Source organism: Podarcis vaucheri, assembly GCF_965113315.1.
Source record: "Podarcis vaucheri genome assembly, chromosome: 4".
NCBI classification, from domain to species: Eukaryota; Metazoa; Chordata; class Lepidosauria; order Squamata; family Lacertidae; genus Podarcis; species Podarcis vaucheri.
In genome coordinates this window covers 23341965-23366819 of record NC_138762.1, presented here as the reverse complement: position 1 = coordinate 23366819, position 24855 = coordinate 23341965, and the positions used below count along the sequence as shown (strand labels likewise).

Below are 24855 nucleotides of genomic sequence, written 5' to 3'. Positions count from 1 at the left end.
AGATTTGACGTAAGAGGTTTCATTTTTTATTGTTTTCCCCCTTTCCCTTAACAGATGAGGATAGGGATTCACTCAGGATCTGTTCTGGCTGGAGTTGTTGGTGTGAGAATGCCAAGATACTGTCTCTTTGGCAATAATGTCACCCTAGCAAGCAAATTTGAGTCGGGAAGTCATCCTCGTCGCATCAACGTCAGCCCGACAACATACCAGTAAGTACTCAACAGCCTTTCTTTGCATAGTCTGCTCTAACTATGCATCCCATGATCTTCTTTTAACTTTCATGTTTTTATTCCTAAATGTATTATTATGAGAGAAATACGTGAACATCTGGAAATAAAACAATATGTCCCAAAATGGCAAAAAGAGAGAGAAAATATTGCATATTTCCGAAGGATAGAAGGTTAGCTGAAGGATATATTAAGAAGATGTTAAATTAACCAACAGAGGATTTGTAGGTGGGTAGTATGGACAGGGAGTTGGCAGGCAATCCGTAACTTCCAGGTGTTTCTGTTTAGATTTTTATTGATTTAATTATAAAGATTTCTACCTTTGAGTGTGAGGAACCTGAGGCCTTCCACATGTTGCTGAACTACAGCTCCCATCAGCCCCAGCCAACATGCCTGATGGCCAGGAATGCTGGGAAACGTTGTTCAGCAACATCTAGAGCACCAACGATTCTGATTTATGCACTTGCTTTCAGGTGAGGACATTGGCATTTTCTTCTCTGTTTTTTTTTTTTAAATTGACAGCAATTTGGAGGCATGCGGCTTTCTCAGCCTTCAGCATTGTTCGGCTGCTCGTATGATTTCTCTTTTTAAGCAGCACCAGGGCTTACGCTGCATTTATACTTCCCCGTTAGTTTCTACGTAAAGGAAATTTTATGTAATTGTCTGCACTCAGGGCGCGAGGCATTCGCCACGCTAGAATACAAAGCAGCTAGAGACTGGTGTTTTTAAAAACTCATTAAAAACAGGCGGAAGAAATGAAGCAAGCTCACTTCAGATAAAAATCACGCAACTGGGGAGGTAGCGCGGGTGCTTGTACAAAAGGCAGGCATGTTGAGCAGACTTTTGACGGCAAAATAGGCAGGGACAGATCGTGATGGATGGAGAGCGGCAGAGCAGAGACTTGGGAATACAAAGTAGTTCTGGACATGGTCAGGAGAAAGCGAAGCCTATCTCTGCAAATGCTCTTGTCAGACTCCACTGCAGCACTGACTTGACAATCTATCTGAAGGAGAATAATCGGGGTCTAATTTCCCTAATGCAATCCTTGTACAGGCTGCTTTTGTTCTGCTTCTGCTTTGTTTTTTTTAATTGTTGCTTTGATACTCAAAACTCCCTGTGTAAATTGGTATTCGACAGCTGGTCCCTAGAAATCAGAATGTGATTTAGGATACTGGAATGTGGCTTACGATGTGAAAACAATTATTTAAACTGTAGCTTGTTGCCCGGTTAAAGAAACTGTGAGTTAATCAGAAGCCACCTGAGATCCTTTGACTGGAGGTGCCAGGATTGCATGTTCTCCTCCTGAGCTATGACCCTTCCTTCACCTGTCCCCACTGTCCTCCGATAGGACAAGAACATTCTTGCCAACATGCAAGATCATTAGCCAACCAAGACCCAACAACCCAGCCAGGACGCCTTCGTTATTTCTCTACAGTACCCATGACTCACGTGGCATGAGCCATCTGGCAAAATCTGGCACGCTTCACTATCTGTTGGCGTTAACAATCCACTGGCAAAACCTGAAATGCAGATTTTGACTTTTGACACATTGTGCGGCAGCTTTAATCCCTTAAACGGTGAGACTCTGAACCTGACCTCGGTGGAAATTGAGCAGTATAGAAATAGTTTAAACGAAGAAATGTTAGTCAGCTGGAAAGGAGGAAAGAGCCATTTGGACCACCTCATCCAACAGACAAACACCATCATGGTGACGATGGCAGAAGATGTGGTCTCATGAAGCAAGGGCAGCACTGACAGACTCCAAGGTCTGTACAACAGTTTTGTTTTTCATCGCGGTACTATTTAGCATTCCTGAGCCCATGGTTTACGTGCAGAGGGTCCCTGGTTCAACCCCGGGCATCTCCAGGGGCTTTTTGTGTTTGTTTTTTAAGGATTTGGTAGTAGCTGATGGGGAATTATCACTTCCTACAATCCCGGTTCAAAATTGGGAAAGGAGTACGACAAGGCTGTATATTGTCTCCTTGCTTATTTAACTTAGATGCAGAATTCATCATGCGAAAGGCTGGGCTGGATGAATCCCCAGCCGGAATTAAGATTGCTGGAAGAAATATCAACAACCTCAGATATGCAGGTGACACAACCTTGATGGCAGAAAGTGAGGAGGAATTAAAGATTCTTTTAATGAGGGTGAAAAAGGAGAGCGCAAAATATGGCCTGAAGCTCAACATCAAAAAAAACTGAAGATCATGACCACTGGTCCCATCACCTCCTGGCAAATAGAAGGGGAAGAAATGGAGGCAGTGAGAGATTTTACTTTCTTGGGCTCCATGATCACTGCAGATGGTGACAGCAGTCACGAAATTAAAAGACGCCTGCTTCTTGGGAGGAAAGCAATAACAAACCTAGACGGCATCTTAAAAAGCAGAGCCATCACCTTGCCGACAAAGGCCCGTATAGTTAAAGCTATGGTTTTCCCAGTAGTGATGTATGGAAGTGAGAGCTGGACCATAAAGAAGGTCAATCGCCGAAGAATTGATGCTTTTGAATTATGGTGCTGGAGGAGACTCTCGAGAGTCCCATGGACTGCAAGAAGATCAAACCTCTCCATTCTGAAGGAAATCAGCCCTGAGTGCTCACTGGAAGGACAGATCGTGAAGCTGAGGCTCCAATACTTTGGCCACCTCATGAGAAGAGAAGCCTCCCTGGAAAAGACCCTGATAGGTACCGTTTCCATGCGCTGCTCTGCTTCACCAGAAGTGGCTTAGTCATGCTGGCCACATGACCCGGAAGCTGTAACCCCAGAGTCGGCCACGACTGGACCTAATGTCAGGGGTCCCTTTACCTTTACCTAGCATTCATCACAACTTGTAAGGTGGCGGTTCATTGGCTCAGTTGGACTGGCTCAGTTGGATTGTGGGGAGGGGAGGTGCGGCCATCACCTGCCCCTCCAGGAACTGGGTATTCTGGTAATGGAATCTGGGGGTCCTGATCTCATCCAAAGCCCGCTTGAGGGGCTAGGGCCATGCCAGGACCATAGGAACCCAGGGTGAGCTTCGGTTGGTCCTCATCGACTTTGCTCCCTCGTTTGGTTTACCCCATGGGACTACCACCCAGAGAGGTGGAATCAGCTATAGTCGGGAGTCAATGCCTAAGCCAATACTGTATTTCAATAAAGTTGTGGCCAAAATTTGCCCCAAAACTTAAAACTAAAATAAGTGTCCGTGTGAAGTTATTTTCGGGGGTGGGTCCTGGTGCCTTGAAGCGCAACCCTGACCACTGGCCCTGCTAGCTAGGGATGATGGGAGTTGTAGTCCAAAAACAGCTGGAGACCCAAATTTGGGAAACACTGTGCTAGATTATTCTGGGCTAGTTTATTAAATAGTGTGGCCTGCATAAGTCAGGATCCTGTGTTCTTAAGAGGTGCAATCTGATGCTACCATTCAGCAGGAAGGACTTGCTTCTGTGCCTGGGTTGTTGCAACTGTTTCAAGTGTTTGTTTCACAGAAAACAATGCATTTTGCTGTAAAGCAAAGGGAGCAGAGCTCATTAAAGTGGATACACTGGAAGACTTGATGTTGAAATGCCTCCTCTTCACTAATATGTGTACAATATCTGTGCAATACTCTGGCTACCTTTGTAAACAACCCATTCCAGTGCACATTAAAAAGGGGGGAAAGGAAGACATGATGCAAGGAACAGCTTTACTAAATGCCCAGCCAGCGAGCTGTGAAACTGAAGTAATTGCTTATTTTAGAGATAATTTCTCTGGTTTTTGAAAACTGCATGAATAATGAATTTGTCCAATGGAAAGTAAAGACTTTTCTCCTTATAATGTGGTTGGGGGAGGCGGTGGAGAGAACAAGCAGATGCAATCCATGATTACTGTGACATTTACAAAATCTAAATAACCAACTTTTGGGGGGAGGGGAGAGCAAATGATTAGTTAGTTAGATTAGTTAGTTAGGATTTGTTTTGTATTCTGCTCAGAAGGACATTTGAACACATGAAGCTGGTTAGACAGAGATTGTTAAATGGTTCCCACTTGGCCGTCCAGATGTTGCTGAACTACAACTCCCATTAGCCCCAGCAAGCATTGCATATGACCATGGATGATGGGAGTTGTAGTTCAGCCCACCCTTTCCCCATGTAAGAACTCTCTGCCACCAGATAAAGGGAACTTTATTTCAACAAGGCTGCCCTTTATCAGTCAGCCTAAAAGCTTCCCTTGGGTCATCCTGAAGCTTCTCCAAGTAGCATAGTTTATGAGCAATACAGGAGAGACATGTTTTGTTGCAGCTGGGGCAGATGACCTATAACCCTCCAACAAGCAGACATAAAAGATTAGCATTCCCATATAATACACAAGTCTATAAAAGCAGAGTTCGTGCAAACAGCCCATATCAACAGCCCATATACACCAGTAAAATTACAGTAAAAACATAATAGAGTAAAAACCCAATTTAAAATACAGGTTAAAATGCAATTTAAAATGCAGCCTCATTTTAAAAGTAGCCCATAGATCAAAACCATAAGGGGAGGGAAACATAAGGGTCAGACTGAGTCCAAACCAAAGGCCAGGTGGAACAGCTCTGTCTTGCAGGCCCTGTGGAAAGATGTCAAGTCCCGCAGGGCCCTAGTCTCTTGTGACAGAGCGTTCCACCAAGTCAGGGCCAGTACTGAAAAGGCCCTGGCCCTAGTTGAGGCCAATCTAACCACCTTGCATCTTGGGACCTTCAAAATGTTGTCATTTGTGGACCTTAAGGTCCTCTGCGGGGCATACCAGGAGAGGCAGTCCCAAATCCTTGGGTAAGTCTATCCGTAGCTGTTAGTCATGACGTCTGGTTGCAGCTTCCAGGTACCAGCTACTGGCAAGCAACAATGGGAGAGAGCTCTTGCCTTCATATCCTATTAGTTGGCCTTCCCAGAGGCACCTAGTTGGCCACTGTAGGAAGCAAGATGCTGGTTTCAGTGTAGTTTTGGTCTGGTGCAGGAGGGATCTTATTATCTTCTTGCAATTTATGCCTGTGTGCAGGGCTGGAAAAATCACAATCGTATTTCTGGATGATCTGTTATTTTTCCAGTCCCACCTATGACTCAAGCAGGCTGATGCTATAAAAGCATGGATGTTTATTTCTAACCATAACCACCATTCGGATTATAAATGTTACATTATACAAAGCCAGAGATACTATTTTTTTCCAGACGAGAAGCTGCCTTACAAATGTGCATTGTGAGCAGTCATCACATCAGCTTTCACATGGTAATCGCATTTTGGAATGATCTTTGTGAGCTTTCAGCACCCATTGCCTGCCTGTGATAGAAGTAAGAGTTTACAAATCTAAATATAAGATTTGCTGTCACCTAGCAACAGCGCTGAACTTTGGGTCGTCCTGCTCCAATCTACACCTGTCTGGAAAGAAAGTCAATATGTAAAGATAGGAGGATTTGCATTAGTTGTTGTTGTGTTTTTTTGTAATCTTTTCAGAATAAAAAAGGTCCTATTTATTCTGGAAACATCTGTGTGTCTCACAACTGTTTTCTTCCAGTAACACCTTAAAGACCAACTAAGTTAGTTCTTGGTATAAGCTTTCGTGTGCATGCACACTTCTTCAGATACACTGAAACAGAAGTTGCCGGACCCTTCTATATAGTGAGAAGGTGGGGAGGGGTATTACTCAGAAGGGTGGTGGGAATGGGAGATTGGCAGATAGCTGAGATGAGCCTGTTGACGACTCTTAACGACTGTAATAGGACTGTAATTTTGACTATGGCAGACCAACACGGCTACCTATCTGTAACTGTTTTCTTGTTTGCGCAATCTCTATGTCCAGCTCAGCATACATATGCGCAACGCTGGCCCTCTTCAGGTTTTATGGAAATTTAAACAAATAGGGGTGGGGATGGACGGTATGTAGAACATGTGGGAAGCTGCTGAAGATACAAAACACTCTTAACTTTAGACACCTTCCAACTTGTGGAAGACGACAAGGCAATGAACAGGGCAGGGCTCATGCACTCACCCATACTGTCTCTGCACCACCACCAATTTACTAGACTAGCACTAGTTTAAAAGAGATTTAAAATATTCACCCACCTGCACTTAAATTGATTCAGAAAATCGATACCAGGATCCTTCCTTCTGGAGTGGCGGAACCACATGTGATAAGAAACATGTGTTGCATTCCTCCTCCCTCTCTGAATCATGTAATGCACTTTACCTCATGTCGTTATTAATTCTACTACTACTATTTGGATCTGTCTGTCTCGAGACCATGGAGAAGTGCATCTTCGTTTAATTAAATTTGTATCCCGTCCTTTGTCCCTAGATCTCGGGGCGGTTCACAACATAAAATTACAATATAAAAAACATGCATAGTAAAAATGAGAGCAAAAACAGACCAATAGCCCCCTCTCCTACAACACATTTTAAAAGGGCATCAGATGTCCATCGGCCAAAGGCCTGGTTGAAGAGGAACATTTTCACCTGGCACTTAAAGTTGTATAATGGAGGCGCCAGCCAAAGCTCCTTGAGGAGAGCATTCCACAAATGGGGAACCATAGCAGAAAAGGCCTGTTCTTTATGCTCTTTATTCAGCTCATAGTGGTGAGGAGGAATGGAAGTTCCCTCAGAATGTCTGCTTTATATACGTTATTTACACAATGGCTAATTCCGGGATTCTCCTGTAGGCCAATCAGGTCGCAGATTCACTTCTACCTGGAGCTGGATTGGGTGGCTCCTGTGGACCAATCAGACTGCTGCATTCTGAATCCTATTGTTTTAGGACCAATCAGACTGCTGCATTCTGAATCCTATTGTTCTAGGACCATTCAGACTGCTGCATTTTGGATCCTATTCAACTCAGTACATAACAGGACCTCTCCTGGAGGAGGCACACAAAGAAGGACTTCAGGTGCTGTTGCGTTGATCATTTGTTGCCTCACAACATCAGGACTCGGGGTACTTTGCACTGCACATTATGAAGGAAGGGAAGGGAATTTGATACGGATTGACTGATTTTTTGTAGCAGTCCTTGTTTCTTATAGCAAGTAACACATTGCACCATTTTTTTTCATGTTGACTTTAACACCTCAGCGAGATCTTCCTTGCTTTTAGTAGAGGACTACTCAACACACAAAAAGTAAGAGTAGCCACACTGACCCTTAAGAAAACGATTTGTATTTGGTCAACAAAATGCAACAAAAAAGTGACCAACATCTCCTTGTTAGGAGTCACCAACATGATGCCCGCCAGATGGTGTTGGACTATAACTCTCATCCTGCTTGATGAAGGGCCCTGGTGGCTAGGGCTGATGGGAGTTGGAGTCCATCGTCTTTTGGAAGGCACCATGTCAGCTACCCTTGGGCTAGATGGGAAATAGAGCAAGTAGGTGGAGGAGGAAAATGTTGGCTGATGGTGAAGTCATGGAGTCTGCATCTGATCACAGTCGTAAAGATGGAAAGTGGGAGGAGGTAGCAGACATTCAAATGAGGCTCCCTTGGGTGCTTTGCATGTTTCAGAATGCACTTTACTTCTTGACAGATAATGCTTCTTCTTGGCTCTTTTGTACATTGTGCAGGGAAAAAATCAGGCTGAGTGAGCAGTATGAAGTGGGTAGAAAAATGGGTATTGACCTCCATTTTCTTTATCTCTGCTGAGGTTAAATTCCAAGAAAGAACAAAGGGTGTGGGGAGGTGGGGAGTTATAGGCCAACGCCAGCAATTCTTCTAAATATTTACCAGCTTTTTGTTAATTGTACAAAGCACAAACATATTATGTTTACTTACCTAGGAGCACTGCAGGCATACCCACAAGATAGCTACGTTTCTCTTTTTATCTTGTGGAATTATAGAGCTTTGTACAGGAAGAAAACATTTTTTTATGTGAGCTTCTGGTAAAAAAAAGAAAAACCTAGGAGAACACACAAAGTATAATTTTTGCAGACTGCCAAGGTTAAAAAAGAGCTTAATTTCCTACAGGCTAATTCATACCACTACCATAATTGTTGCTCCTTGAGGGATTAAAAGTTCGTGCAGTTGTGTGCATTGGCTGCAATCAATGCTGCCTTTGCCATGGATTTTCCCCACACAGCACATTGTTATTTATATAGCACCCTCAGTGTACATTGCACTTCACAGCAGTCCCTCAAGCAAGAGAAGAGGGTGCTCTTGGGCTTGCAGTTTTCCCACAGGCAGCTGGTTGGCCACTGGGAGACCAGGATGTTGAACTAGATGGGCTCTTCATATCTTATGCCCCCCAGAAGTTGCTGGACCACAACTCCCATCATCCTTTGGCCATTAGCTATGGTGGCTGGTTCTGATGGCAGATGGGAGCCCATCTGTAGGGTTGGGGAAGGCTGTTTTACAGCAGCAACATTAAAAAAGATACATCTCTGTCCATAGAATGGCAGCTAACAGGTTGAGGTCGAATCCTGACAAGACAGAAGTACTGTTTTTGGGGGACAGGCGTGGGCAGGTGTGGATGACTTCCTGGTACTGAATGGGGTAACTGTGTCCATGGAGGCACAGGTCAATTATGTGTCCAGGGGAGCTGTCTACCAGCTCCATCTGGTATGCGGACTGAGACCCTACCTGCCCACAGACTGTCTCACCAGAGTGGTGTATGCTCTAGTTATCTCCTGCTTGGACTACTGCAATGTGCTCTACGTGGGACTACCTTTGAAGGTGACTTGGAAACTACAACTAATCCAGAATGCGGCAGCTAGACTGGTGACTGGGAGTGGCAGCCGAGACCACATAACACCGGTCTTGAAAGACCTACACCAGCTCCCAGTACGTTTCCGAGCACAATTCAAAGTGTTGGTGCTGACCTTTAAAGCCCTAAACGGCCTCAGCCCAGTATACCTGAAGGAGCATCTCTGCTCTCATTGTTTTGCCCAGACACTGAGGTCCAGCTCAGAGGGCCTTCTGGCGGTTCCCTCACTGTGAGAAGCAAAGTTACAGGGAGCCAGGCAGAGGGCCTTCTCGATAGTGGCGCCCACCCTGTGGAACGCCCTCCCATCAGATGTCAATGAAATAAACAACTATCTGACTTTTAGAAGACATCTGAAGGCAGCCCTGTTTAGGGAAGTTTTAAATTTTTGACGTTTTATCATGTTTTTGGTATTCTGTTGGGAGCCGCCCAGAGTGTCTGGGGAAACCCAGCCAGATGGGTGGGGTGTAAATATTATTATTATTATTATTATTATTATTATTATTATTATTATTATTATTATTATTATTGAAACCTGCAGTATAGAGGCAGAAATGGGAGATGCACGTCCTAGCACTTGCTTTTCATTTTGGCAGGAGTCTGTCTGCCTCTCTCATAGACAGTGCCGGATTGGGCTCCCTCTCGTATGCTATTTTGTCTTTGATGTCTCCCGCTGGTAAAACTTCACATCTTAGTTATTGCACATTGCAAGTTATCTTTTGTGTTCAGTATTGGTTCTGTTTTATTTGTTAAGATATATTGGGAAAAAATCGGTAAAACATTATATGTATATTTTTTTAAAAAACCCCGTGAGGAATGGCAGTCAGACTTCGTTAGACTTCATTCATCTTAGACCTCATTAAGACGGTTTATATGGTTGCCTCCACACATTTAGTTTTCATGCAGGGTGGGGAGCTTGGTCCATGCTTGCTAGCCCCATCCCCAGTGTTGTCACCCCAGTGTTCATGTATTTGGCACTGAGACATAAAAAGAAGAACTTCAGTGTGCCAAGATCTACGCACATAATCAGTATTAGATTGTAGCCAACTAAATTCTACTCAGTCTAGACCCCTTGGGGGAAATCATGCACTTGAGTGAAAGCCAATGTGAACAACTCAGATTCAGAATACACTTTGTGATGGTGGTGACGACGACAACAATTTATTAGATTTGTGTACCACCCTATACCATAGGCATACACTGAGGTTGTGTTCTGATTCCCCCCCCCCAGTTATAACAGAAAAACAGTGTCAGAATGAATTTTATCTATTATTTATTTATTTATTATATAAACCATAAATATGCATCTGTCTTGAATGTATATAGACAGCTGCATCTATATAAACATTATCATATTTTTATCTATATCTATGTATATCCAGTGCTTTTTTTCCTAAAAAAATGTTTAGGGGTACTCTCATTTTCCCAATATTGAAATACTGCCCCTCAATGAGGCGAAACTTAGATTCACAAAATGTTTAGGGGTATGCGTACCCCCAGAAAAAAGCACTGTTTACAGCTATATACATACTTGCACACTTGCATGCATAGACAGATAGATATAATGCAAAAACAAAAGTTCCAGGAATTTACTGCAGAAAAAATCTTGCAGAGAAATCAAGACAGCTTCCTCTGCCCCTTGTCCTGGCAATTAGCGGCTAGCTATGATATCTGTATTGTATAACCGACCAGCCAGTAATTACTCTATCGTATTGCATTTTATAATCCACATTTATGTATTATTCAGGGGCAATAGTGCATGAATTGTTCAGTTGCATGAGAAATCTAATGAGATATAAAACATTTTAAAAATACATGAGCAATCATAATGGGTACTTTATTATCATACAAATAACTTTGGCTGGCTTAGCTTGCTTTTACTTGCAATTTGGGAACTAACTTTTGATCTCAAATCATCAGCATAACAATAATGAGTATAACAACCTTTGCTTGTAACAAAATGCGGTGTTTTGGCCAATTAATAATACACAGAGATATATAGTGTGTGCGTGATTTTCACGGTGGATTACAATCTTCTTCCCATTCTAAATGCTGCACAAGGCAAAATCAAGGTGGGACAGTGCTCATGTCTGGCAACAGAATGGACTCCCCCCTCCCCAATTCCATTTCCTTGGGGTATATATTGAAGATCTCTTGATTACCTTTGTTGGCCATATGCAACGAAAGTTATTAAGAATGATGGAAAGCTAGAAGTTCTCTCACCCTTCCAATTACATTGGGCTTCTGAAAACTGTTCTGCGGCTTAGTGTGGCATGTAGGCAATGGGGATATTGACGTAAAATCTAAAGAGCAAATGTGATTTTTCAGTTTGAGCATATGGAGCTGTGCTCCCCCTGCAAAAAAAACCCCCACATGGGTCGTTTTAATGTGTGGAATCATCTTCTCTCTGATATGTCAGGTTTTGACACTGGTGTTATGTTATCACTCTTTGACCTGAAGCTTTTTGGTGGCTCAATTCTCAAGGCTGATTCACCTTATCCAATAGTCCTAGGAGTTCCTCATCAGGGGATCCTCACATTGGACTCATGGGTCCATGTCCATACACAAAGACTTTGTGTTTTGGGATGTCCAGTGTGGCCTTTAAAGACTCATTGCCTGGCACGAAGCCAGGGCTTGGCATGACTAGAGCTCCAGGAGGACCTCTCCAAACTTAAGTGAATGGGCATTTAAATTGCATATGCAATTCAATATTTAAAAAGGGTAAAGTGATGCATGTCAGGGCCCAAGAACCTTGATTTCACATATATGGTCATGGGATTTGAACTGGCAGTAAGTGGCTGGGAATGAAAACTTGGGGTCATAATGGATGGCCGCTTGATGAAGATGTTGGCCCAGAGTGCAGCACCTGTGAAAAAGACCAATTCCTGATGAATAACTAAAATGCAGGATCCCATCCCTCTTTTGCAGCTTGCGGCCTGTGAAAGAGTTGTGAATGGGATATGCAGAGCAATCCTTTGTTGGTCTACTTTGAAGTAGGTCCCATTGGGCCCAATGTACAGAGGGGTGTTTTTTTTTACCTTCCATGTCTCAAATACTAGCTTTCCATATCACAGTGCTCTGGAAACTGAGGAGAGTATCAAAAGGACATAGTGGTATGCTGCTCAAGGGGAAGAAAACCCAACTGACTGTGCTAATCCCTTGGGAGGACTTAAAAGAAGCACTTGGGACACCATCCCCTTTCTATACAAAGGGCATCCAGAGTTTCTTACCAGGCTTAGGGAAGGATGTATTTTTTACAAGTGGAAAATTCACTTTAAACTACTTAAGTTGTTGAAAGGGTCATGGGTAACACAGTTGTGGCTGTGGAAGCCCATCATATGAAGAAATAAAAACTTCATATCAGAATTTATAGCCTGCGCTAGCAAGACTGAGAAAAGGAGCCTTGGTGGAAGAGAACTGGTTAATGGGGACTATTAAATAACTTCTTGGTCAACAGTCCTATCATATATTGAGTCAGACCAGTGTTAACTGGTAGTAGCCAAGGCTTGAAGCCGAAAGAAATTGGCTACTTGGCCTGAAAATAAAGCAAAACTACAGATGCCGGGTTTTATTCAATATATCTAACAATAGCGTATACAGCAGAGCATATATTTTCTGTAGAAAGTTTTAAGGGGGCATATTTAGTCCGTATTGCTAGCACTAAAATTAAAGCTGTTTCTATTGTTCATGATAAACAGGACTTGGGAATTCAAGGAGGTTGCATTAACCGAAGGCATATTTGGTACTCTCTCTAGTGTAGTTGATTTATCCAGCTTTATAAACAGTAAATCATCTGCCCCAAAAATCTACACCAGAGCTTTCCAAACTGTGTGTCATGACACATTAGTGAGTTGGCTGCAGTGTGTAGGTGTGTCGTGTGTACACTCCCCGCCCTCCTCCCGGAGCTGGAAAGGGGTAGTTTAAACCTGCGGTTTGCTAGTAAAACCGAATCGGTGTGTTGTGAAGTGATGCATGTCTCAAAAGTGTGTCACCAACATGAAAAATTTGGAAAGCTCTGATCTACACTTATCAGCAGGAGACAAAGTGAGCAGCTGGGGTTTTGAACCCTGGTCTCTCAGGTCAACCAATCAGTTCATGCTTTTTAAATATAGGAATAGCAATATTCCTATTTTTGCTTCAACCCACAAGCTCTTGGCAACCATTATGGGTCAATCTTTGCAGCAGCCATTTTGTGGCTGGTGCTCACAACATCCTCTCAAAATTCTAAATGGGCCCCTGAGCCCAGAAAGGTTGGTGACCACTGATCACCTATTCTTGTTGGACTTGAGTAATGTAATAGTTGTATTACGCCACTAACAATGGTAGAGTCATGAATAAAAGAGTGTTGGACTAGCAGGTAAATTAATTGTTCAAAACAGGCCGAATGCAAACACGTCTACTGTCAAATGTACTGTATTTCTGTATTTACTGATGTTCACCTGTTATGGTAGATATCTCATAAGCTTGATATCTGAATCTAAGGCTAAATTGTATATTAACTGAATTTTCTTTCCCATAGAAACATTTTCTACTTGCTGTAATCTTTCAGTTAGAATATATCACCTATATATATGAATGCTAAGAGCTTTTAGGTCCATTTTGTATAAACAGTTATTAGGTCCATTTTTTTCCTGAAAATGGGGGAAAGCAGCAAGAAATGGATTTGGCTAGCATCTGAATATTTTGTGAATGCAGTTCTTGTTTGCTGAGGGTATATATCATCAGCTGAAGCCGTATGACTCCTACAGAAAACATTCGGGGATTATACTGGCTTTTTGCAGAAATGTAAGCTTCCATATAATTTTTACAGCTGAAAGAATGGATTTTGCTATCAAGCTCAAGGGACCTGCTTGGGCTCAGTATAATGGTCTGAGACTTGCAAGGTCCCTGGCAGGGACGGCTGTTTCCAAAACACTTAATCCCCAAGCAGATACTTATTCATCCCACACAGCTCCTCTTGAGATAGAGTGTGTGTGCATTTCTACTTTTGGCACAGTCTTTGCATTGCCTCTCATACCCTTACAGGATCTTTCTGGCCTCTCTATGGATAACATATTGACTGTGCTGTACGGTAGCACAGAATCCTCTACCAGCAGTGGAAACTGTGCCGTAAGCTCCTTTATTTCTTGCCATAGGAATAAAACCTGCTCAAAACCTTTGAACAAAAAGAATGCTTTTCCAATATTGTATTGGCAAATACAGACAAGTTGTGAGTCAGAAAGATTGGGGAGGGGTGTCTCTTCAGTTCAGTTAGCCATATTGGTCATCTCTCGCCAAAACAGAGTTGGGCCATTCGCTCAGGCATGGCTCCTAAATTTCTATTTCTAAAGCACAGGTGGCAAATGGAACTATTCTGAATCCAAAGCACACATAGCACAAATCCACGTAGTTTAATGTGTTAGCTTTTAGGCAATCATTCCTAATTTAGTTCCACACTTTGGCAGGGAAAGGGGAGGTGCCGGATGCTGAGATTTCCAGATTTAGCTATGTTCTCTTATAACTAAGGGTATAATGGTGCAGCTACTTGTACTCTTGGGTAAGACTGATTAGACCCATTTCAGTTTGAATCCCCAAAACTGGTTGGAGGATCAAATTGGCCCTGGTGGATGACCTTTATTAGGAGAGAAACAGAGTGTGTGACATCACTGTTTCTCCTTGATCTCACAGAGGATTTGGATACCATTGGCCAGGCCATGGTATACTCTTGGATCACCTCCATGTTAGGAGTTGGAGGCACTGTGGTTCTGCTCCTACCTTCATGGTCAATATCAGTAAATAGCATTGCCTTTGGGTCCCCTTCTAACTGAGCTGTGGGGTTCCGCAGGGCAGTATTCTGCCCCCAGTGCTACTTGACATCTATATGAAGCCATTGGAGACAGTCATTAGGAGATTTGAAGAGCAGTATTGAATGAATAAATATATGAACATGGATTGCTCAATCTGCTGTTGCCAATTGTTGTTACCAAGTGGCCAACCGACGCTACATTTTGTGCAGAAATTATAGAAACGTTTATTTGTCCTTAATCTTCTGAGCCTTGTAAAGTTGGTCTGCATTGTAGTTTGAAAACTGCAATTCAACACTGATTTTTTGTTTAATCTCTCCTCCCTCCCTCCCTCCCTCCCTCCCCATCCATCCCCAGGCTTCTGAAAAAGGAAGAAAATTTCATCTTCATTCCTCGATCCCGTGAAGAGCTTCCAGACAACTTTCCAAAGGAAATCCCTGGGATTTGTTATTTCCTGGAGGTCAGAACTGGTCAGAAGCAGCCAAAGTCCTCTGTCACATCTGCCAGAGTGAGAAAGATTTCCTACAACATTGGCACCATGTTCCTCCGGGAAACAAGCCTATGAGGCCTGCTGCAGATCAAAGACTCATCAAAAAAGCACAAACCCAGAACTGGGTCATGACAGGAGAGAGGAGATTCTTTCTGTTTCACTGCATTGTTCCATGCAAGCAGTAAAAGCTCCGTGAAATGTCAGGCAATAATTCTTTTTAAAGGTGGGTGACTGCAGTCCATAAACAAACTGGAAAGGGTCAAGGGAGGGAGCAGGGGTTTTTATTTTTTAATCAAATTAAAACAAAATACCTTTCTGTTGCCAGAGCTACTGTTGGCCATAAATATCAATGTGGTAAAAAGAAGAAGAATCCAGATTGAGTTGCTATTAATGGGGGAGGCATTCCACAAAGCATTGGGCCTCTTCTGCAAGGCCCATTGAAATAAATGGAGCATGTGGTATATTCTGTTCTGAAACAGGTGGGCATTTCCTTTTATCTGAAGATGTAGTACCCCTGCTACTTCTTTAAACATTCACGCCAACAGAATTGGGGTAGGCCCCCTTCACATGCATCTGTGAAATGCATGTAAGAGTCACGGTAGCAGTACTTGGTGAATTGCTGTCAGAAGTTGCACCAGCTAAACTGATTGTGATGCATTCCTGCGTTGAAAGGAAGGTTGCCTAAATATGCTTCTCAGTATTTTTTTATTTTAAAACAACAACACTTCATACAAATACTGTAGAGATCATTTATAATCATCTCAGCAGGAGGAATTATAATTCTGCATATAATATCATAGGGATTTTGTCTACTTTTTATACATTTCATTATCTGGACTATATTTCTCATGCTGTATCAGATGTGAGGCTAGGCTACTCCTGTATATTTTCTGCCATCTATCTGTCAAAGCTGCTTCTGCTTCTGCTTCTTCTTCTTCCTCTTCTCCAAATTATAAGAAATGCCATTTTGTTGGGGGTTTGCAAGAGCTACACTTCGATCATTTTCATTTTCTGTTTAGTAGATGTTTATGCCTTGCATATTTAAACTGATGTTCAGTATTTGTCCCGCTAGTAGTGTTATGTCCTGGCATCAGAACAATGCAAGGAAAGTAGTTATTTTCATACTCACTGATTGGTATATTACTGGAAATCCTAAAGCCCCAGAGTAAAGTAATTGTCCTTTGTAATGAAACGTGCCTAAAAGTAGGTGGTCCAACATCATGACCTCATTGTGCTCTGAACTTCTCCCAAGCTTCCAGCTATCATTGGGGAGCATAAGATACCTGTTGCCACTGGCTTTGCATTTCCAGTTACTAACATGGGTAGAAGATCCAGTTATTAATGTTGGTGGGGTGGGGATAATCCATCTGTTATGTTGATTCTCATCGTTCAGTTCCTCAAGATTTGATATATTTTTAGAAGTATCCCCTCAAAATACCTTTCAAATTCTGGCGCTTCAAAAGTCCTGGTGCCATTAATATCCTTGAGACTACTCTAGAGTAAGCAGTTTGAGGACTGTAGTCTAGCTACTGCATTGATCAGCAGTAAAATTTCACTTGTATATGTAGATAATTTCATGTTCATTTTTCATGCGGACTAATTCAGTAAGAGATTTTCATTTACAAAATTGTAGTGTTCCTTTGCCTCAGCAGTGCGTCATGCCAAGCCAAACTTTAATATACTCTGAAGAACATAAAACCATGCATGGGGCTTTGCTCGTGAAATCACAACTCATTGAAGAATTTAGAACTCAGAACTGGTAAAGGGACGGATTCTTGAAAAATTGCCCGTTTCACCTGTTGCAGCAAAAACAACAAAGATATTGTGCCATCTTAGAAACTTAGGCTGTAATCCTATACACACTTAATTTGGGAGTAAGTCCCATTGAATTCAGTGGGATTTACCTTTCGGAAGACATGTACAGAATTGCGCATTAGAAGATTTATTGTGGCATAAGCAGGGTTGGCCCAATTACAAAGAGGAATGAGACAGTTGTCTCAAGTGGTCAGCACAAGGGGCAGTGAATTTGCAATTGGACCCCCTGCTCACTTCGTTATTAGCTGGGTTGGCTGCCCATCAGCCCCTCTCATTCCACCCAACAAGGCAAGAGTCTTGGAGCCCTACTCCTCCCCCCTTCCTCATCCTGCTCTCAGTGTCCCACAGGGCAAGGCCTTTTGGGTGAGTTTGGCTGGAGACTGCCTAAGGCAAATCACAGTGGCTAAAGAGACTGTTATAAATGTGGAATGCCACAAAGGGCCCCCTTGGGTGAGGTGAGGAAGGAAGGGTGGAGAGGGAACAGTGGGGAAGACATCAACACCAACACTTACTTGGGAGCAAAGAGAAAGGACGGGAAGTAAGGAAGGATGGCAGGAGGGAAGATGAGGACGCCATCAGCAAAACCTCAATGAAGAGGGGAAGTGGTGATGGCAGAGCCACTGCCAACCTCAGGTGGCTTTTGTAGACTAGGATCCACTTCATTGGATGCAGAGAGTATTATCTTTGTTGGCACACCTGTTGCTGCCACATAGTGATGCGTGGAGAGCTGGGCTAACAGGAAGAAGATTCCAAGCCCTTCCCCTTTGGACATTGGTACCCAACTTCAAGCCAAGGCCATCTTCCGGGGGAGGGCAACAGATATCTGTTGCCACTGTTTTGCAATAAAATAAAATAAATTGCTCCATGGAGAAGCAGCTCCCATCATTGTAAAAAGGAGGCCAAGTATGGGTTGGGAACATAAAGGCCAGATGGAGGACCTTTGTTGAATTAATTCTTGGATTTGATCGATTGTGTTTGAGATTGTTTTGACATGCATTTGGATTTGACTTGTTTTACATTCTGATATATGCTGTGTTTTGTTATAATGACTTTCCTTCAGATATTTTGTGTTAACGGAGCTGGGGTGGTAGTACTGTTTTGCTGTTGGGGGCTTTGGGGGTTTTTTTGAACCAAAGCTGAGTGGGGGGAGGTTGAACTGTGTACAATGCCTTGAGCTCCTTGGGGTAAAAATGTAAATAAATGGCCAACCATGCAAGAGGGAGCATTATGCTTCTGAGATTGCTATGCAGGGCAAAAGTACCGTATTTTTCGCTCTATAACACGCACCCGACCATAACACGCACATAGTTTTTAGAGGAGGAAAATCCGTAGGCATGCCACCCATAGGCATTCCCTCCATAACACGCACAGACATTTCCCCTTACTTTTTAGGAGGAAAAAAGTGAGTGTTATGGTGCAAAAAATACGGTATATACATGATAAAAACTGGCACTTCCTGGAACATGTGGGCTCTGCATCCCCCTGGGATTTGAAACTGAACACTTCCATTTTCCCTCTATATTTATGGATGGATAGACAGAGATGTACATGCACAAGATAATGTTTCATGCAGCCAACAAAAGTGCTCTCTAGTCTGCAAAAGCTGATGCCACGATACATCTTGTTAGTCTTCAGTGTGTCACAAAACTCTTGGCTATCTTGCACAGAAGCAATTCAACACAATTCCAGTGGAACCTTGATGATTTATGCCCTGTGTGATCCTTGATACCCGAAAGTGAAGCATAGAACATACTGTATTTCTCTGGTATTGTGTCCCTGGAGCTTCCTTGACAGTTAAAGAGGTAGCTGGCATATTACTTCTGCAATGGTACCTTGAGCAGAATGCTAATTTGAAGCTGAATGTTGCCCGTGTCTTACAGATGAACACTCAAGTTCATGTTTGTACAGCAGTTCTGAAGTTTAAAAGCAGAACTGGAATTTAAGTTGAAGTCAAAGGTTTTGGAGGATGCTGTGCTCTTCGCTGCAAAGAGTGGGTTGCTTCTGAGAACAAGGCTGTTTCTCTAGATTCATTCATTTACAGCAAATGTTCTCAAGCAGGGAGTTGTGGGCACAGCCATCTCCCAGACCCTCTTCCCCTGTTGATGGGTCCGGGTCACCATGTGCATTGTTTGGTCCAGCAGGCAGTTTTCCTAATCCATCCTCATGACTGGACCACCAACTCAGTACATCAGTGAGGGTACCATATCCATTGCAAGCTTGATATCCCTTTCCCAGGCCTGGGGCTTTCCAGACATTTCAGCCAACATGGCCAATGGTCAGAGAGGATAGGAATTTTAGTTTGAAACATCCAGATAGCGTCGAGATGGAAATTCTGCCTTAAAATATATTGTGATATTAATATCAGTTGAGAGTGGAAATAGAACCCCTGATGATAGGGATAATAAAATAAGTAATAACTAGGAATAAGATAATAAGATAATAAGATAATAAAAAGTCATTTACACACTTGCTTGGAAGCAAGTCCCGTGGAACCCAGTTCAGCTTACTTTTGAGTAGACATGCATAGGATTGCATTGTTAGAAGTCTCTTTTTGTAAACTGGCCACAGATGATGCTCTATCAATATCGGTCATTTTTCTCAGAACAAGCTAACTTTCCACCTCCACCCCCATTGACCTAAGAACATTATCAAAAAGTAGAGGTTCTTCATTGCTGTCCACCCTCTAACAGTGCAAAATTAGCCATATTACCTTTGGTTCAAAATCTGTTTTCATAAGGTGCAAGGCAGGGCTTGAAGTATTCCTGTGTCAAAGGTTGTACGTTTTCCCATACATTGTAGCCATTCATAGCAGAGTCTCAAGTCAATATCACATTTTTGTTTTTTCACTTTTAGCACAGCAGATTACCTCTGAGAAAGCTGTTGGTTGCTCCTTTAACAAGCAATATGCAAGCTATTAGCAGATAGACTGGAGGGGGTTGCATCTTATACAACATTTGAATCTCTAAACTGGAGTCATCGTGGAACCAATTTTGCAGTGAAATAGCTTCATTTAGATATGAACTTTAAAAATTTGCTTCTGAGTACTGAGCTTCCAACACACACAGGGTCCCAACAATGAAAATCATTATGATTATGGAAATCACAGGGACAGTGGGAACAAAATCTACCAAGCATTATGGCTATGTAATCTCCTCCATTCATTGCATTAGGATTTGCAGGGGCCTTCTGTTCAACCTCAGTTATAATTAAGGGACGTTGCATGGCAACATTGCTTGGTGAATTGTTCCCATTGTTTCTAGACAGGTAGAGAGACTAGGAATACTAATTCCTTTGAACAATAGTGTCCAGGAGGTAGGAGTGATGGTCCTGAATGGGGAAAAAAGCAGAACCACTATAATCACAGAGATCAGTGCAAAACCTAAACAATTGGGTATCATCATCTCCATGGAGATAATGGCTGTGTTTGCAAATAAATCAACTCTCTCAAAAGAAAGAATAGCTTCCCACAAAGAGCCTGCAGACAGTGCTTTTTATATATAAGCATCTTCAAATGCGACACCTCCCAGACACCCATTTTCAGTGCATTGTACCAAGTGATGTGCTTCCGTATTATGACAACTAAAGTTCCTTTGGGGGCACGTTTCTCTAGCTCATTGTGTGAGGGAAGCTTGAGCGTATTGCCAGTCTTGCCTTTTTATACTGCTGCAATGGCCAGATTATTTAATATCTTGAAGAGAAAAGCATGGGCATTTTTCATTAAATCAAGAATGACCTTCCCGCCCCCCAGCTTTAACTAAACAGATGCTGTGGACCATATGGTTCAGTTGCCCCTCGTTGAGAGAGACATTTCGGATTCAGCAAAGCTCTGCAGCTGGAAGGCTCTTCAAATTGCAAGGTGTGAGCAGGCAGTGTTTTGCAAAACCTATCAAAAGGAACTAAGGCAACATTTTAGAATGTAAATGAATGCAGTGCTATCGAAATGAGAGATATGCTAAAGCATTATCTCTGTTTGGTAGGACAATTTACTACATTAGTACCTTTCAGTGGCACACCATCCAAATTCTGAATTATAGGCTTGTTCGTCTTGCCTTTGGGACCTATGAGTGGAGTAGATGTTAGATCGCTAACTCCATGCATCTAGGAGCTTTAAAAAGAAGGCAGTCTAATCAAGACCTACGCTTGAGAAAACTAAAGTGGAATTTGCTGCCAAGAAGTGTGGTGGAGTCTCCTTCTTTGGAGGTCTTTAAGCAGAGGCTTGACAACCATATGTCAGGAGTGCTCTGATGGTGTTTCCTGCTTGGCAGAGGGTTGGACTCGATGGCCCTTGTGGTCTATTCCAACTCTATGATTCTATGATTCTAAAGCTCAGAACTTGTTGCAACATATGTATTGTCATACATGACAATAATGCTATCTGATTTTCATGTTTCCAATACAGTGGCAAGGAGTCCATTTCTAAAGCATGTGCTACAATAGGATGTCTTTGTGCATACCCATGAAATGTACCCCTTAGGTTGAAATAGATATTATGGTTTATTGTTGATTATTTCTACAGGACTCACAGTGTACAGAATGCTGTACTGTCGTCATCTCAGCAACCTTGTAGGGCGGGTGTAGCCAACACGGTGGCCTATAGATGCTGTTGGACTACAACGCCCATCATTCCTGACCATTAGCCATGCTGGATGGGGCTGATGGGAGATGCAGTCCAACATCTGCAGAGCACCACATTGGCTACCCATGCTGGACCCTGTGCTGTAGGGCCACTCAGAGAGATTCATATTTAAGCAAGGATTTGAGCTTTGATCTTGCACAGATCGAAACTGCTAGTAGTGCTCCCTCTCAGAATAAGTCTTCCTAACCAAATCATCTCATTCAGAATGCTTTAAAACTAAATTGAACTTCAGGATTACAAAGTAAGTTTTGCCAAGGCACGCTCTGGTGCCCTCAAGCTTTTCACATGTTTGTTACTTACATATAGCTCTTGCCAGGGTGCACTCAAGCAGAAGTCAATATGCAGACTTACATGGGAGAAAGCCTCATTGCATAGGGGCATCCATAGCATTCTGGTTAGTCCCTCTGCATTGCTCTTAGTCGGATTTAGCCATGCCTGACTGGCAGGGTTGCATCTTTTAACTTCTGATGGTGCCTCTCATCTTCTGAACTATCTGAACATCTACATCTTACACTGCGGATGGCATGTATGTCACTTGCAGTTCTATATAAAATCTTAATTTACCTAAGACATCCCTATGACGTTCTTATAAATCCTAGAGATCAACACACAGATGAAGCCCTGCAAACAGTATGTCTCCAGGCAGAGACTATGTGGGGAGGGACATTTATACAATTCCCAGGCACTACACTCTAGATTGCCATGGATTTTAGGCTATCTGTTAAATTATCTTTTTAAATTGGTAGCAAACCGAAGGATTTAGTATCTCCACACACGCATTACTCACATGCATCAAGTAACTGTGCTGGAAATAATTGGGGAAATCTGTTTATAGATTGCAGGATTGGCTTCCATGGAGATTTTTTGAAAAACGTTGAACAGGTGTTATTTTAGAATGCTTACTAAATACGGTATTTTTGTCTTGAAACATGGGTCTAAACTAGACCCACTGAGTATTTGCAAACTCTACTGAATCTCCTCTGCTGTCCCATACCTCTTAATGTATAGGAACATAGGAAGCTGCCTAATATTAGTGGCAGACCACTGGTTCATCTAGATCAGTTTTGTCTACACTGGCTGGCAGCAGCTCTCCAGGGTTTCAGGCAGGAGGCTCTCCCAGCCCAAACTGGAGGTGCCAGGGATTGAACCTGGGATTGTTTACATGCAAGACAGATACTCTACCACTGAGCTATGGCCCTTCCCAATATACCCTATCTTATTTCACAATGGCCAGTAGGTGTCAGAACCTTCTCCAGTCCCTATTTGTGCCAGAAAATAAATCATATCAAGAATGGATCATTGGCAGATGGCACTAGGATTGCCATACAACATTTACCACTGGTAAGTGGTATGTTACACCTGCCAGAATTGAGAAGAAGGAAATTTAAGCAGTGCATCCTGTCCATTTTAGGTCAGTGCCATTATTCTGATCATTTCCGGGTATGTTATAATCACTTACATATTTATGAGTCACTCCCTAGCCATTCTAGTAATTCTTTGTAATACCGTATATCAAGTACTCAACATTCAGCAAATCTGCCAAACATTACTAAGAGACTCAACCATCATTTACAAAGCAAGGCAAATGCAGTTGAATAAATGTTGCGAGATGAGTAGAAGTATCCCATTGAAAACAAATATGTGCTTTTTAGTAGGGCTTGACATATCCATTCCTTGTCATTTTTGTATGTGTTCTCCTATCTGTCCATTCTGCCATGTTTCCACATCATTCTGCAAGTTAAAATAATAATTGCACAAAAATAATACATTTAAATACGTGCTTTTAAAATTAATTTTGTTCTGGCGTTTTTTAAAAAAAAAACAAAAACCTGAGAACTTTGTCAGAACATTTGGGAAGTGGGAATGCTGGTGGATAACTTAAGTTCAGATCGATGCATTAGTCTAGGAAGTTGGGGATCAGGTCAGTTCATATCAGAATTTGCAAAGGATGAATTCCTCAAACATCCCACCTTCTAAGGGTCTAAGTCATCCTTGGTATTAGTAATAACACTGTTTGGCCAGCACAGTCATTTGAGTGCTCTGATCCCACAGCTCTTGAATGCACTTATTTAAATATCATTTTATGCATGTATGTTTATTGCTTGATAACATAACACGCAATCTGTAGAACTGAGTTGGCTACAGTCCAACTAATACCCCAAAGGTACGATGCCCATGTTCTCAGCTCTAGCCCAGTTCAGCTTTTAGGCAGCTTTTCTAAATCCTTCCCAGATGTGATATTATTAACCAACAAGTAGGCAAAGAAAACAAAGGAAATTAACAAGCTGTGTAAATGCAAAGAATGCAGAGGGATCTTTTGCTAGGACCAAGCTGCAAATGAAATCTTCAGGCAAATCTGCACTGAAAATTCATATTGTACTTGCATAGTGGCCCATTATGAATTGTGCATGTGAGCTTGGGAGAATTAACTCCTAGCAATAACTTACAAGTACGAAGCAATAAAAGAAAAAGCCATGATCACATTGGTGTAGGTACATACTGTGTGCCAAATTATTTGTGCTTGTGGCAGTTAAACTGTATATAAGCAATAAACCAGTAAGTCATACATTGAAAATTAGCCTCCCTGGCATACAAAGCAATAAGTGACTTCTGAGTTGGAGCAATGGCTATAGAAAACATGGCAACATTTAATGTCTTTCAGCATCCATCTTGTGCGACCAAGCCATTATCTTTCTTTCCGAATGCATTTTACTTCAAGGTCCAGTTTTCTCACATGCATTGCCTGCAAGGTTGCAGGGAAGAATATTTAACAACGGGAGATAGGAGGTAGGACAAGAGCTAGTACTTAAAAACCTATGGAAAATGTAAAAAGAGATCTGCTGGTTGGCAGGTTGAGGTAGCTGGTGATTTTGCAGAGCTTTAAGATTGGCTTAAGTCCTATCTGCAACTTGCTGGTATAAAAATTCAAGGAAATTATATTTGTTCCTTGCAAAACTTATAGATAAGGTAAGAACAAAACTGGCCCACAATAAAAGCATGGAAACACTGTTATGCCACCTCAAAGCTTCTGCCAGCATTTGTCCAGGCAGCTTTTATTGATTAGTGGCATCCAAGAAGTCTGTTTGTTTGACGTAAGAAATTTATACGTAGGATAGCATCATGTGTCTTTCTGTCACAGGCTACTAGATGGTTAATGAAGCAAGAAAGCGCTCTTTGCTTTGTACAAGGAGCTTTCCAACTCTTGCTCCATTTTATCTTCACATTGGAAGTGT

General features: G+C 42.3%; 1 protein-coding gene across 4 annotated transcripts in view; it reads left to right on the top strand.

The window, feature by feature from the left end:
- GUCY1A2 (guanylate cyclase 1 soluble subunit alpha 2) overlaps positions 1-24855 on the top strand; it is a 550449-nt gene that overhangs the window by 136328 nt on the left and 389266 nt on the right. For 2 of the 4 annotated variants that reach the window (XR_014218750.1, XR_014218751.1), the window contains exons 7-8: positions 55-209; positions 15039-16347. Coding sequence is in view for 2 of the 4 variants with exons in the window: in XM_082219265.1 (XP_082075391.1) it covers positions 55-209; positions 15039-15246 (363 nt within the window). In the remaining 2 variants the exon portion in view is untranslated. Of the gene's footprint in view, positions 1-54; positions 210-15038; positions 17619-24855 lie in introns of those variants that run through there. The other 2 variants (XM_082219265.1, XM_082219266.1) reach the window with 1 other exon arrangement.